Below are 16,315 nucleotides of genomic sequence, written 5' to 3' on the forward strand. Positions count from 1 at the left end.
GAAATCGACATGCAATCACCCGCGACTTCTAGTCACGTGTATTTTCATCTTAACGATGTCTATGACGCAATTCTTATTCTTAATTAAGTTAATTACGAAAATCGTTTCTTAATATAAAACTTTTTGAAATTTAATTAATGCATTAATTTAAATCGTTTCGTAACGTCGACGTAACTTTTATTCTTTTGTAAATACGTATCACGTGACAGAGAATGACAAGATGGCCGCCTCCGTAAACAGAATCGTGTCCGAGGGATTTGTGCTGAAATTTCGGTAATTAAGCGAATTACATTTAAGATAATCAATTTTAATTTATAAATTATATAAATTATACGAGTTATTCGCCTTTTCTTTATATTTTATCGCCATATTATGAGAAATTTAAGTTAGTTGGTGTGTGTATGAATCAAAGGTTAATGTTACGCTTGGTATCACCTATGGTATGGCCTATGTTACCCTTGAAATCAGAGACGAGCCGCCATCTTGGCACCAAGGGTAACATCAACCGAATTGAATGCAGTAGGAGTTACTTTCAGGTCAATGTATATATATTTATGTACGTTTGAACTACCTAAAAGTAACTGCTGCTTACACACTTGAGAATGAATGGTGAATTAAAGGTACAATTACATCTCTGAATGAGTTGCAGACTAAGTCTATAGGAGCCGAAAAGTTAAAGGAACCACACCTCTACATGTGATCTTTTGCAAGATGCAGACCCCGAAATCAGCCTACTTTCGGGTTACGGATGATAGGGAGTCACGTCGCTCCATTAAGACTGCATTCAACTGTTTGGCCGATGACTATGCCAGCTGAGTAGCTTACTTAACTGTATGTGGAGTATTTGATGTTATATAGTTTGTGGGGCTCACCCCACACTGATGTGCTTGCTGTCACTTACACCGAAGTGCATGACTACGTGCAGAGTTTTGGTTAGTTTGCCTTGACCGACATGAAGCATGGAGAATGGGCAGTGCACTAGTCCATGGTAAAAACTGAACTTTGGAGGCAAATATCTAGTAAAGGGTAACATGTATGGGTTTGGTTCCGTTGACTTTTTGCTCGTACAGAGGTGTATATGGCAAATTCATCATTCAGAGTTTACATCTTACCAAATTAAATACCATTTAAAAGTCATAGTGTTTATTATTGTTATATAGGTTCTGGATTAACGTAACACGTGGTTCAAGTGTAATTCCTAATTTTGTCATAAGAAAGTCGGCATTTTCCTCTGATTCCAGTAGTTCTGATTCTAGTAGTTCTGATGATGAAGAAGTAAAGAAAAAAGCAACTAAAGAAACTGCTCCTAAAAAACCTCAGATAAGCGACAAGTTGGCATCACTTCTATCAGAAGTGAAGGTATAATTTATATTCTGTTTATTCCTATAATACTGTTTATGATTTAGATAAACTACTAATTATTTATTAAATAAATAGTGAAAACATATTTGAGAGATGTAAAATAATGGTTGAGGTGGTCATAAATGAGATATTATCCTTCTCTGAAAGCCATAAATACAGAATGGAACAGCTTATTACTTTCTGTTATTGATTTTAAAGAATAGTGCACTGGAGTGGTGTCACGAAAAGTACTGTTTGTTTCTTGCTCAACATGGATGCTGCATTGCTTCCGCACTCTCCATATTTGACTTGCACCTTGTCCACCTTGTTGGTTACCTTTTCCCAAAGATGAAGCACCATTAAAGGAATGAGTTTTCTGTGATGAAGATACTGCAAAAGCAGCCAAAAAAGGGCTCCAGTAATGTTTTGAATGGTTGTACTAGTATTGGAAAAAGTGTATGGCTGCAGATCAACAATACTTTGGAGATGGCTGTTTAAAATGTTTTCGTATCAATACATTTGGCAATAGAGCACCAGTCCTAGAAATCTTCGAATGTACTATATATATGCATTTATAAGACATTGTTCAATCTATATCCAATAGGTACTACTTATTCAGTTTTACTGTTTATAAAGAAAATAATGAAACCAGACTATTTGACATCCTTTATTCATTTCTTTACCATGGTCAACCTCTTTGGTCGACTCTAAAAGGTGATTTATTATGCTACCACATTATACACTGGTGTAGAAGGCGGGCCTCATTAAAGGAACATATACACTCAAGGTGATGTTACATAGGCCCTTCTTGATGACATAGATATGCTATTTAAGGAGTCACTCCTTACACTTATCGTATAAACATTTTTAGCTTCTTCAGAGGTACTCGTCAGGTAAAAGACAAAAGATGTCTCTGAAGAAACCAAAAATGTTTGTGTTTTGAAAACCAATTGTCCCGAAAGTTGTACGATAAGCATAAGTTAGTTCTTATGTAAGGTTCCACCTACTTTCGTGTTTTTATTACACGCTCAAGCTATCCAAAAGTTGAGGCCCTATCTGTATTCTATCAAAAATTTTATTCTCGGCACCAAAAATCATTAAAAATGAGCCACAATCTGGAAAAGGAATTTTAATAGAAGACCGAGCTTCATTTTATTTCATGGAATTGTACCGTACTTTTTGATTAATATTTAATAATTATCAATGAAACTTTAAAACTAATTCCCACTTAATTGTATTTATGTAATAGTTTTTATAACTGTTACTAAATTCTACTGTTTTGTGAAAAAAAATTGTTATAAATATTCTGTTTTTTTTTTAATAGATTGAAACTTCCATTCCTCCGGACAAGAGTTTGATAACATTAAAATTAGCAAAGCCTTTACCTCGCAGACAGAATAAAAATAATTTGAAACAACAGTCAGAACGTCTGGAAGATGAAAGGTATTTAATCGGTTTAATAAGAAACGTGTTTAGTAACAAATTGCGGCTTAATTGTATTTGAGAAAGAAATAATAATAATAAGCTTTACCAGACAAAGAGCTATAAACCAGCTCAAAAACATTAATTTAGCAAATGATTTTTGTGCCAGATATCTAAAATGGTTGTGCTATTCGATATATTTTGTTTCCAGAACAATTAAATTAATATAAAATTGGTTACAAATAAATGTTTGAAATAATTTAAATTATACTTCACTCCATGGACACAGAAATATTTCTGTATCCATCACGGAGGCAACCAGACCTACAATGGGAGCAGCCGGGTGGCAAGGGATAGGATCCGACATATTTGGGACTGATCGCCCATAAAAAATTTCCGAGCATCGCTCTTAACGTAAAAATTCTGTAAAATTAATTATAATTCATTTAAAAACTAAACATCACTTGTAATGTTAACATAACAGAATTTATTTAACGAAAACATAGACAGAACACACAAAAGTACAGAAGTATAAGAGACCAGAATTTGGGTCTGTGTCGGATTCTCGGAAATTTTTGTGGCAGTTTGGCCGAGATGCGTCGGGACGTATCCGTCACCGACCGGCTGCATCGTTGCAACTCTGCCAGATCCACAAAACATTTGGTAAAAATGCCCCAATAGCATTAAAAGAGCAGAATGAGTTTTAAAGAATAATAATAATAAGCACTGTAAACTGGCATTTTATATAATTAATAACGGTTCGTGCCGCTTTTGGTAGAAATACTTCATTCATCAAATGTTTTTGCCAAAAGAAGCAAGAACTGTTATCATTTAAAAAGAAAATAGAAGAAATATATTATCTGTAATAAAAATACGTCAGAAAATATTTGCAAGTAAACTTATATTATTAATTTAATTCCTTTTTAATATGTTTTATCTTAGATTCAAAAAACTTGATCCTAACCTTAAAAAAGCAGTTAAAGATGTTGCGAGTAGTTTAGGAGGCGATGTCAAAAACACAGAATCCGAACTCTTATTAAGATTAAGAAGTCACTCGAATGAAAATAAAGAAGCGCTCGATGTAGATGAAAGCGAATCAGTCAAAAATATAAGGTATACTTTCCAAAAATAATAAATTTATATATCTAGAAAGAGTTCAAATAATGTTTTTTCAGCGATGTGTTCGTGGGAATGAAAATCGATAAATCTAAGCCAAAACCAAAATTCGACGAAAGAAGTAGGAGAATGTACGAAGGTCGAGATAACATTCTTCTTCCGAGAGGCGAAGTACATAGTAAACAACCTATCGTTTCTCATCTATCCGAGTAAGTATTTAATTATTTATTTTTAAAGTTATTAAATATTCAACGATGTAAATTGCAATTAGAAAAATTATTTAGAAATGGTCTGTTTAAGAAAATTTATATCATATTATTATCGAGAAAATATTTTTAAGCATTTAAAGATTTTCAGTGCCCTGTTACTGTATTAATTCAACTCTAAGGCACACATTTTTTCCCACATCTCCAAACTTAAATTTGAGGTATTCTTTGTTGTTTACAAGTGCCGAATTCATCATTTTCAGGAAAGAGCAAATGAGCATAAAATTGAACATAAGGAAACAAAAATACCGAAACTTTGAGCTTCTGTAACTAAACAAACGCAAGAAAAAGCGACATATAAGCTTGCATCTGTAATTCATTCTGTGAAAGCTCACTCTCGGTACAATACGAAGTGGTTAATCCATCCATAACTGTTGTTTTACTTGATCTTGTTGTTAGTCCAAAGGTTGCCCTCCCAATATGTATTGGGTTGTTCAGAAAGTTCGTAGCAATTTTTGATAGCCGACAGTTGAGACACCGATTGACACAAAAATGATTAGAATTGTACAAACCAATGAATATTACGATAAATGACCTTGAGACGCGTCCGTTACAAAAAAACCGTTAAGATTATTTAAATAGCGTTTAATTTGTCTCATTGCAAAAAATGGATGCGAACAACGTGCATTATCGACACTTATTTCTTTTCTTTTTTCGTAAAGGCAAAAATGCTGTACAAACAGCAAAAAAGATATGTGATGTTTATGGTGGGAGTGCTGTATCAGAATCAACTGTTCGAAAGTGGTTTGCAAAATTTAAAACAGGTAATTTCAGCCTTGAAGATGCTCCTCGCTCAGGAAGACCTCCTGTTATTGAAGAGGACCAGATCAAAGCATTATTGGATGAAAACCCTCATTACACAACTCGAGAGATTGCAGACATAGTGAAGTCATCAAACAGTACTGTATTTCAACATCTAAAGAAGCTCGGATACGTGAATCGTTATGACATTTAGATATCTCACGACTTAACGGAAAAAATCTTACTGGATCGCATCTCCATTTGTGATTCTCTTGAAAGACGAAATGAAAATGACCCTTTTCTGAAGCGTTTAGTGACAGGTGATGAAAAGTGGATCATTTATAACAACATCAGCCGAAAACGATCATGGGGTAAGAAAAATGAATCACTATTAAAAACTTCAAAGGCTGGTCTTCATCCAAAGAAGGTCATGCTCACTGTCTGGTGGGATTGGAAAGGAATCCTGTACTACGAGCTGCTTCCACAGAATCAAACAATTGATTCTGATAAGTATTGTTTCCAATTGGATAAGCTGAACATGGCAATTAAAGAAAAACGTCTGGAACTGGCCAATAGAAAAGACATTGTGTTTCACCAAGATTATGCCAGACCTCACACGTCTTTACGAACACTCCAAAAATTATTGGAACTAGGCTGGGATGTTTTACCCCACCCCCCTTACTCATCCGACCTTGCCCCATCGGACTACCATTTGTTCCGTTCTCTACAAAATTCCCTTCATGATAAAAACTTTGATACTTTGGAAGCTTGCAAAAACCACGTGGATCAGTTTTTCGCGGGAAAAACTGGAAAGTTCTACGAAGAGGGTATCATGAAGCTGCCCCATAGATGGCAACACATCATTAAAAACAATGGCGCATACATAATGGAATAAAAGTATATTTTTAGTTTTAAAACAATTTATTTTATTTCTCTTAAAAATCGCTACGAACTTTCCGAACAACCCAATAGTAATGGTCACTCCCCACCTTTGCCTCGATTCCTGCCCGCAGTCTTTAATACATCGCGTGTCAAAATGAACTCCAGTTTGAGGATTACTAGAATGCTAGATTATTACCAGACAATTAGAGATTATTGGCTACTTTTAGACGACGCTGGATTAACGAACTTCTACCATGCAATTGAACAACATTTAGATTTAAAGATTTTATAAACATTAATAAAATTTTAGATTATAGTCTGTGGTTTCTAGAATAACAGATCTATAACTGACATAAAGACATTTTAAGTTGAGAATTATTATTATTTTTAATTTAAATTCTAAAAATTTTAAATATATATTAACAGAACTATGCAGCGTGTGAATGTATTCAATTCTCGTCGTCTCGGTATTTTCGACGTAGAGAGTGACGCTTTAAAGAAAGGTAAGAAAAATTTATTTCTTTTATAAAATATACTACGACTTACTTAATTTAAAATATCATTATTAGTTATTAAGCTAAATTTGAAAATTTTTATTTATATATTTTACTATTGCGTGTATTTAAACAGTCTTTGGAATTCTGATAGTTTGAAAACCATCAATGGTTACGACACTTAAGACACTTATGAACGTCATCACAGCACTTAAACTTTAAAAGTTTAAATGCTGTGATGATGTAGCATTCTGAAAATTTAAAAAACACAGAGAAGTTCCGTTATAAGTTTAGCAAATGGTCTCCGTATACCTTCACTGTGTATTCTGTGCTTATTGCCTGCATGTATTGTTATGTCATTTTAGTGTGTTTCCGCATCCTTGACATTAACTACTCACCCGTGTAGTTCTTCCTTAAAAATTTGAAACTTCTCCGCCTCGGTAATGTTCTTTTTTTTCACCAATTTTCTGCAATATACAGACTTTCTCCTATTCCACCACACTTCTCTCTGCTGATGCTGTAGATTTTCTCTTTTAGTCTTCTTTGTGTTCTCTTAGTCTGACTTCTGACCTTTGGACCACACTAATATGAGTTTTCATTTTTTCCTTTATTCTTTATGGGGATATCGTAGACTTTCTAGCTTTTTCTCCTTGCTTCTCTTCTCTTTATCATTCCTTAAACAGTCAAACAAAGTTAAATTTGTCTTAATGGCAATCTTTTTGTTGGTAAAATTCTCAAAGTAGTTATAGAAACCTGCTTTCTGGTCCAATATATAGTGAGAAGCCACCCGCTTGAATAACAACGTCATTGATGGTTTGTGTCAAGATGTCTAATGATGCGAGGCCATCTCGGTGCCACTAACTTCTGAATCCATACTCCCGTCATTGATTGGTTGGGAAGTAGAGTCGACCGTCTGTTTCCCTCTAATCTGTGGCCGGCTCTTGTCGAATAGCTTGTTCGGCAGCAAAGTTATTGTACGGCAACTGGAGCAAATACGAAATTCAAAATTACGTTCATAAACCGAATTGTTCAAAAAGCGAAGCATTCAAAATCCAAGGTTTGGCTGTACACGTAACATTTGCAGCTGTTAAATCAATAATTTGTGGTTGTAAGCGATGGTTTAAGATTAGTATCCATAAAAATGTACATCAAAATTCGAAAAAAAATTTATTATAGAATTAAATAACAATATGCACTTGCAGTAAAAATAGAATTATGTAGAAAAATGCAGTCTACTCTGTAAGCCAGTTATTCTATATAATTGAAAATATATACAGGAATGAAATAGTTTCGTCATTATGATAATTTTCTTTTTTCAAGGGTAATAATAAAGATTTTGCTAATTCTTGGTATAATGTTTTACATGATAGATATACCAGAAACGACATTATGGAACGAACTGAAGGAACACAGTTTGAAATTGTTAGTGACTCATCCTCCTAAGAACGCTTTCGAAGAAATGATCCGATGGACCGAAGAAGGAAAACTTTGGAAATTTCCGATCGATAACGAACAAGGTGCAGTACATTTGACAATAAATATATTTTAAATACTAAGCCAAACAATTGCCGTACTTAATCGGGATATTATTATGCTATAATTAATAATTCAGTACTAGATGTAAATGGTAGGCACCATCTCTTATCTAAATTAATAATTATAATTCATTAAATAATTTATATTTTGGAAGAAAAGAACTAGTACAGAGCGGGACTCAAACCCGCAACCTCCGCTTACCGTGCAGTACACTTGCCATTTACGCCATCTGGACCCCAAACAAATCTTCACTTCCAGGCATATTTTTAAATTTAGAGTTTAGATATAACCATTTACAGTTTCTTATTAATTATAGCCCGATTTGTTGCGGTAATCATTTGGCTCGGTATCAGTACGTCAGGCTTCAAGATATATATAATGATAATTTTCTTTAGAAGTAAATTTATTCGACAAAATAGATACTGGATTTATTATCAGGTTATATTTCAGCTAATCAAATGTACAAATGCTACATAATGTGGTCTAAAAGTAGGTGAATAGGTCTTTCTTTCTTGTATTAAACAAATTTAGAATATTCTGGAGGATTGATCCAGTGTGTGACTTGAATCCGCAACTTCTGCTTGCCTTGCACACATATTGTCAATTAAGCTACTCGGACTGCCCATCTTTGTTTCCGGACTAAATTAATTTAAAAGATGTAACTACACAGGTCACTTACCTTGCCAGCCTGGGATAAGTAATGTACTGTACTGTACATACTATTTTCTGTTGCATTTGGCTAACTTTAAGCAAATATCTTGTACTTTGTTTTAATTTAACCAAAAGCGTTTACAAAAAGTTATTGTGTATTTTATTACAGGATTAGAGGAAGAAAAGAAAGTCGGATTCCACGAGCACGTATTTCTGGAACCTCTGTTAGAAGGTTTTCCCAAGAAAGGGCCGATTAGGCATTTCATGGAGCTGGTCGTCGTCGGACTCTCGAAAAACCCATACGTTACGGTCGAACGGAAGAAAGAACACATCGAATGGTATCGACAGTATTTTAAAGACAAAGAAAACATTCTGAAAGAAGTGGACGAGTCGATACTTCAGTGAATTAACTTAAATTTACGTTCGTGTTTGTTAATGTCATAGATGTACCATTTGTAAATTTCAATAAAAATATAAATCGAACAAACATTCTTGCCGAGAAATTGAAATACATAACAGTATTTTGACTCAAACTTTATTATTCATACAAAATATCGATTTACATGATTTCAAGTTATTACGGTGCCTATCTAGAAAACTAATTCTTTTCCAGTTAGATTTAGAAATAAAATGTATAAAATATTTCTATTTCATCTATAAAAATTATTATTTTTGCACAATTTTCTTTATAAAAAGTTACACACGATTGAATAAAGCAATTTTTATCACATGGTATTAGTTACTTTGTATTCATTAAGGACGCACAAATCAATTTGTTTTTATATGTTTAAGCATGATAAAATAATTTATCTGCACGTTTTGATTTATGCAGTGTATAAAAATTTGAAAATATCTCTATTGGAACTAAGTTATTTACAACAAACAAGGGAAAAAAATAAAATCACAGTGGTAATGCTAATACATTTTCAATAATGGACTTATTATTCATAATGGTCGCTTCTTCAGTTCTTCAAATCTTTTAGTCAAAGCATCAAAGTCGACAGATTCTGCCTGAGAAGGTGCACTTGGGGCACCTGGTACACTGGGTAATCCTTGATACTGATCCCAGTTAGGATTATCTACTTGCGATTTCTCTTTGTCCGTATTCGACGGCGGAATGTAAGGATAGGGCATATCGGGAGGCGGTGCGGCTTCGAAGGTTCTCTTGTGTCCTTCCGGCAGCATAGAAGAATAAGGTGGAGGTCCCGAGGAATTGTCCTAAAAGAAATTTGAATTTTAAAAATAATATTTGATCTTTATTCTTTAAGGGCGAATAATTCACGTACCATATTTTGTTGCATTTTAGGATAATCAAACGGCCGTTCGGTGGGTACGGGCGGACATATAAAACCACCCGCGCCAAAATTTCCTCCGGCGGGAGGAGGAAACTTCTTAAAATCGGAATCGATGTCGATCAGATAATCGACGGCGGGTGCAGTTTCTTCCCTCATTACATCCAGATCTGGATCGTACGGAATGTTATTACTCTTGGCAATTTCTATAAAGATGAGAATTACTAAATTATTGTTATAAAATAAATAGCAATACTAATAGCAAGTATAATACCTATCATATATTTTTCGACTAGTAATTTGGACGGAGCAGCCACACTAAGTTTCTGTATCAATTTCTGATTTACCGTATCAACCGTATTCATGAGAACGCACTGGGTGTATTGTTTGCCATATTTTATCGTTAACTGATCGGAAATAACTTTAATTTCTGCAAGATCGGTTTGAAGACGTGGCGTGGCCCATATGATACTCGAGATAGGTTCCGAAAGTCCTTCGTCCATCAGTCTATAAAAAAAGCCGAATATAATATCCGAGATAATTGCTTAGTTTTTTCTGTTAGAAAGCAAACATTTTTTTTAAAGAATGGAGCTTTTAATAAAAGCAATTGCAAACTTCACTTAATGTAAGAAAAAAAACCCCGAAAATCATTTACAGAATAATGTAAGCAACATTTTGAACACCATACTGATTTGTTTATGTTCTTTATAAGCAGCTATCGATTAATAGTTTGATGATTTCTGGACGATACGGTAGTCCTCTTTGTCCGTCCCAGATGCATTGGGCCCGTCCGGGTCTGGCCAAATTCGTAACACATGAAAAAAGGGCTTCTTTAGTGCCATATGGCGGAAATACTTTAAAAAAATACAGTAGCCTCCTACTTAATTGGTTCCTGGAAAATCATAAGTCAAGCCATCGTGATATCCATGGTCATCCACAGAGGATGGACGACATGTCAACAGCCTGCAGAGAGTGTTCACGATGATTGTGATACTTCAAAAAAATGCAGCCTGGTCAAATTGAATTTTCTATTGTAACCATGTGAATTATTGTATTTAAATGTCATACTTTTTTATTGTGATGTATTACCTAACCCAAACTGTATTTATGGGAATTTAATCTAACTTATAATACTGAGGTTTTTCTGCCTTGTCTGATCATGGAATGGCAAACATTCCAAAAATATTAACCATTTGTTTAATAAAAAAAAACCTTACTTTTAACTAATTCTCACATACACAAATAGAGTGGCGAAAAAGTTGCTTGCCAAACGGAGCTAATCGGTTCTTATTGTACCAGAAGTAATCGTGCTGATCCAGGAACAAATTGAGCTTGCACAGGAATTCTATTATCACTACCTTCCAAAGCATTCATATCAAGCTGTTGGCAATATCCTAGTGAAAAGAAAACATTCAGTCTCTTAGATAAAAAACTTCACTCATAGTTTAAAGTTAGCATGATTACTTCCAGTCATTACTACTTTAAGTGATAAGAACAGTGATTATGCCAATTTGGCAAGCAAGTTTTTGGCCACACTGTATACAAATACTGACCCGTATGTTATTTCAACCAGATTTTTGCAAAGCAGTTCTCGTTTATGATTAATTTTTTAAAATATTTAAAGCAAAGACGATCTTTCAATCAAGTATTTCTTTATCGGGCAACTGAACGGAACAATGTTAAATTTAAAAACATTTATTTTTGTCTTTATTAGCAAGTTGAGGCCGAAGTTTTAAACGCGAAAATGTGTACGTCGGGCGTTCGGCACCGCTTTCCTGTAAGCCTAGAAGTTTGACAATGGTGTTTGGAAAGTGAGTGGAATCATGCTCGACATTCCAAAATGCCATTGTCTAACTTCTAGACTTATAGGAAAGAGGCGCCGAACGTCCGACGTACACGTTTTCAACTTCGGCCTCAATCTCGCTATTTTCTAGAAAAATACTTTTAAATTTAGCACGAAACTTCAAGATTTCCAGCAATCCCCGCAGTTTCGAATCCAGCATTGAAATATGGACGAATATCATTCAGCATCTGAAATATAGTGTGCTGCTATACCAGAATTCATTGCATCGTATTTCAAGATAGAAACAAGCAATTATTTATTGTGACATTGTCACAATGCTGGGCTGCAATTTTAATCATATTTGTTTAATTTAAAATATACACTCTCTACCTCAAATTAGTAATGTCTAGCCCCTATACATCATACTTTTTCTGTTAGCAATAGAGTTGTGCCAGTCATCTATCCAACTCTCTTCCGGAAAAAATTTTTAATTGATATCGTGTGAATTCCGGTCTATACTGGAAGTTTGTATATACTGAATTGGGGTCTCCTGCCCCTAACCTTCCCATATCTGGTCTTGACTTTCATCCATCTAATTCCATTCTCGAGATTAAGGAAGCACAGATGGGCAGTAGCGGGAATTTATAGGTCTACAATTTTTTCAAATTGCAGCCTAGCAATTCAATGAAACAAAGGAGAAACAGTAATGGATATATTGCAGTATTAAGCGCATTTGTGCGGCCATAATCTGCCGAAGTTAACAGAACTTCACAAATTATAGTTTTGAAGATATGCATGTAACTGCATAATCAACAATGGTAAAAATATCAGTATGAGAAAGAAAGCTAATGTTATTTTGTAGTTTTCTATATAATATTTAAAACAATCACTTATAGTTTAACAAAGGTAAACGTTAGCATGCGTCTTCATTCTTCCATTACATTGCACATTGACAACTTGTTTCTCTTACATAAAAAGGTCAACAAGAGATAAGTAAATGTGTTTGTTCATCATAGTTACCTGTTACAATATTTATGTTGAAACAATAGATTAAATATAAACATTTTAATTGTTTAAAAGTATTTTAAATACTTCCAAACACAATTGAAAACAGTAAACCTTTAAATCCAGAAAAAATGTTCTAATAAACAAATGTTTTTGGCCATTTTAAATTACTCAAAAATTTTTACATGTTAAGAACACTTTTTGCTAGATTTAAAGGTTTCTTGTTTTAAATTACGTTTGTCCAGTTAAATTAGTTCCTCCTTAAATGTATGATAACAGAAATAAACACAACTACACACCCACAACCAGCAAAAAAGCAGATATACCGTATTTACTCGCATTGGTTTTTATTCATTTTTCACTGCTTCAATAACCTAGGTTGTCCTATACGTGCGAGCGAAGAATTTACGGGATTCTCACCTTCTGGTGTTTAAAAACAAAAGTATTTTATCTGCGTCGTTTCAATCGTCCTTGTGTATTGTCAGGAGTAAAAATGAATAGCAATAAAAAAAGCAAAGCTTTGGAATTGAATTCCGAAATTACACAGGAGCCCGATATAAGTTTTAATTCATTCCCACATAAAAACAGACGATTATTTGGAAATCAGAATTCGGAGAAACGCGTAAGTGTAGACGGCGAAGAATAAATTCGACTGTTAAAAATTGGCAAAAAAAGGTTCTCAATTGTCCAGCTTTACGTGAAAAATTATATTGTCGATTTTAAAAGATTTTTCCTCAAAGTTTAAAATACCAGTAATTTTTGCGGGACAATGTGTGCATTTGATATTTTATTTGTGATTAAACGAAATAAAATTAGAATTGTATTAATAAATCTATTTTTTTTTTATTTTGATCTTTAAACTCACACCTCATCCTATACGCAAGATCGTCTTATATCCGAGCAAATACAGTATCTAGTTGTGTTTATTACTGCATTATACCAGTATAGTGGTAGTGACTACGATAATAGAACTGGCAAGTCAAGAAAATTCCGTCATAATTGCCAACGAAAAATTACTAAGCTAGTACATGCAGCCAAAAGACAAGTTTCACCACACGCTAATTATGCCATCGTAACAATAACCAGTAAGCTGGATAAACACAAATGGAAGATGTGGAAGATGTCTGCTCTCAATATTTTTACGGTCGGGCCCCATTTCTCACCATCCGATCGTCTCGTGGCCCCAGTCGGCAAACAAACAGGTGCCCGAGGCCTCCGGCCACCCAGGATTCAAGAAACTGAACTTGAGTCAGAGTCACCGGTATCCAAGTTTCTCAGGCTCCTATCCTCTGCGGGCTCGGTCAAATCTGTGATGGACATGGAAAAAATACATTACTTTACACGGAGTTTATATCTACGTAACAATAGACATTTGTATCTCCAGCAATACCATTTGACACATTCTTCGAACGACACGAGCCTTTCAATCGTGGTTTTATTTGTTTATGGCAATGCAATACACGAGCAATCTGCCTCCGGGAAGATCTTGCATGGGAAACCGGCCGTTATTTAGGTTTTACGAATGTAAAGAAAAACTCCGCGAGGCCTGCCGGCGAGATGCAAACCCACGACCGACTACAAGCATTAGGTAGTTTTATCCACTCGATCACCAGCAGGCACAAACTTTACGTTCGTGCGTTTCTTTTATCGAGTTATGGCAACGCAGCACTCGGCAGGGTGCCATCCGGGAGTCTTTTTAAGGGTAACCGGTCCCTATTTAGGCATACAGACGTGGAAAAAACCCAGAAAACTCCACGCACCGGCGAGGTGCAAACCCACAACCGAACTCCCGGCGTTCGAGGGACAGAACCGCCACTCTGCCACCGGCGGGCCCAGAAACTTTTTCGACCATCGAAATGCATTTCGAATACTCGCTTTTGACAGAAAAGTGACAAAAGCGTCAAAGCCGTCTTCATACATAACACATAACATGAGTTCTGTCGTCTTATGTCATGTGTAGTGTGTAGTGTGACATAACAAATCTTCGTGTTAAACGTCACAGTTGAGATGTGACGTTTAACACAACAGAATTGGCAGTGTGTAACAACGCTTATCTGTTACACAAGCTTGGATTTCAGAACGTCAACGACTTACTTCATTTGCTCGATCAGACCGAATCTGGCAAGTAAAAGATCGCAAAACATCTCGATTATTTCCATCGCCTCTACTAAATAATCTTCCCGGATGATGTGCTCCACTTTGATCTTCGCCCTTTCGCATTTTCCGTTGGAGATATAATCCGCGATTTCTCTTCTCGCCTTTAGCGACAACTCGCTCTTCTTCTTCTCCAACAACTTCAAACGGTTGATACACAGCCTCAAATTAGTCTTCAATTTACTGTAATTCGGACGTGGGGCGAACATCCTTCACATCGCTTCTTATCGCAGTTCAAAAGACGTGTCATGTGATACGTCGTTTAAAACGGATCTCGTTAAACTTAATTTATTCGTGAAGCGAATAATTTTATTTCTTTATTAATTAGTCAAGTATAAAATAAAATATTTCGTGTAATGTGACGTATAATGTAATATTTTTGAATTTCGTACGCTTATTTCCGTTTGTGAGATGGCAACACTCACAAACGGAAATTAGTGTAGAAAATTCAAAATTATTACGTCACATTAAGTACAATAAGTAATAAAAATAGACCGAATTTTGTATAATAATAAAGTTTATTTAATTACCTGATCGATATTTTCGTTCGGCGCATAAATTTTTTAATTAAATAAAATTTTTTTTCTATGAATATTGAAAAACCCTTAATTCTTGGGCCGAATGGCCGAACAGTCAAGGTGGCTACCTACCGCTTTGGGGGACCCGGGATCGATTCGGACGGGTCGAAAAAAATTTCCAGGAATTCTTCGGGGATAGTCCAATTGAATATGTCAGGCTATGTCCATCGCCATCCGACTGTCCATTTGTTATGTATGTAAACCTCCAGAGGATAACCCACACCGAATTGCCCCTTGACCTAGTTAGGCGACCCCGCACCTCTGACCTTTGTCTTTGTCATGCTTCTTTGTCTTCGGGCAGTCGTGCGTTAGCTGTTGTAACACTTAGACCTGGAGGCACAAACGTTACGTTGTATTACCCGCCGTTACGTTCTATTTTAATAAAGTTGTTTATATACGTTAACAGTAATCGTTTATTTTACGGACACAACAATTGGCGACGAGGATAAAACTGACGACAAGGATAAAATTGGCGAGAAGAATAAAATTGACGACAAGGATAAAATTAGCAACGAAGACAGAAAGGATATAAAAATGACTGAACTTACGGAATTAATTTCAACTCTAGATGTGTTTATCAAGAAACTACAGAGTCAGTCAGCGGAGACAAAACCAGAACTATCAGTTCAACGAGTTCTCCAAACGCAAGCCTTAACCTTCGAAACTTACGACGAAACGTCCGAGACCTTTGAAAACTATTCCCAACGACTGGATAACTTTCTCAAAATCAAAGGACTAACCGGAACTGACGCCATTACTGAAGAAGCTAAGGTAATGATATTAATCAATTGTCTTGGACCGAAACATTATCAGCTACTGACCAACCTAACGGCACCAGAAATACCCTCTAGGCGAACCTTTGCTGAATTAATGAAGTTACTACAAAATCACCTAACACCCAAACGAAATATCCTAACAGAACAGCATAAATTTTTGTCCAGAGTACAACATAATGGTGAGTCCATTTCAAATTACGTGACTTCTTTAAAACAACTCTCGAAAAGCGCAGATTTCAAGTCTAGTTGTAACAATGCGGACTGTATAAAATCCGTCA

At 35.2% G+C, this 16,315-nt stretch overlaps 2 protein-coding genes across 2 annotated transcripts; one reads left to right on the forward strand and one right to left on the reverse strand.

The window, feature by feature from the left end:
- Positions 1-9: 9 nt before the first annotated feature.
- On the forward strand, positions 10-8,970 carry mRpS31 (mitochondrial ribosomal protein S31). Its single transcript, XM_067284994.1, has 8 exons — positions 10-273; positions 1,161-1,359; positions 2,666-2,784; positions 3,706-3,876; positions 3,939-4,088; positions 6,195-6,271; positions 7,633-7,779; positions 8,619-8,970. The coding sequence occupies exons 1-8, from the start codon at positions 221-223 to the stop codon at positions 8,852-8,854; spliced, it is 1,152 nt and encodes a 383-aa protein (XP_067141095.1). The 5' UTR covers positions 10-220; the 3' UTR covers positions 8,855-8,970.
- LOC136987285 (IST1 homolog) lies at positions 8,968-15,064 on the reverse strand. The gene is made up of 4 exons (XM_067284996.1): positions 14,624-15,064; positions 10,016-10,248; positions 9,736-9,947; positions 8,968-9,667 (listed from the first exon to the last, which is right to left on the reverse strand). The coding sequence occupies exons 1-4, from the start codon at positions 14,890-14,892 to the stop codon at positions 9,395-9,397; spliced, it is 987 nt and encodes a 328-aa protein (XP_067141097.1). The 5' UTR covers positions 14,893-15,064; the 3' UTR covers positions 8,968-9,394.
- Positions 15,065-16,315: the final 1,251 nt, after the last annotated feature.

Source organism: Centruroides vittatus, unplaced genomic scaffold (genome assembly GCF_030686945.1).
Source record: "Centruroides vittatus isolate TY-2023 unplaced genomic scaffold, ASM3068694v2 scaffold_149, whole genome shotgun sequence".
Classification (NCBI taxonomy): domain Eukaryota; kingdom Metazoa; phylum Arthropoda; class Arachnida; order Scorpiones; family Buthidae; genus Centruroides; species Centruroides vittatus.

Coding starts and splice junctions, on each gene's coding strand:
- mRpS31 (XM_067284994.1), top strand. CDS start 221: ATGGCCGCCTCCGTAAACAGAATCGTGTCCGAGGGATTTGTGCTGAAA. Junction 3,877..3,938: donor GAATCAGTCAAAAATATAAG/GTATACTTTCCA, acceptor ATGTTTTTTCAG/CGATGTGTTCGTGGGAATGA. Junction 6,272..7,632: donor GAGTGACGCTTTAAAGAAAG/GTAAGAAAAATT, acceptor TTTACATGATAG/ATATACCAGAAACGACATTA.
- LOC136987285 (XM_067284996.1), bottom strand. CDS start 14,892: ATGTTCGCCCCACGTCCGAATTACAGTAAATTGAAGACTAATTTGAGG. Junction 10,249..14,623: donor GGTCTGATCGAGCAAATGAA/GTAAGTCGTTGA, acceptor CTTTTTTTATAG/ACTGATGGACGAAGGACTTT. Junction 9,948..10,015: donor AGTCGAAAAATATATGATAG/GTATTATACTTG, acceptor TCATCTTTATAG/AAATTGCCAAGAGTAATAAC.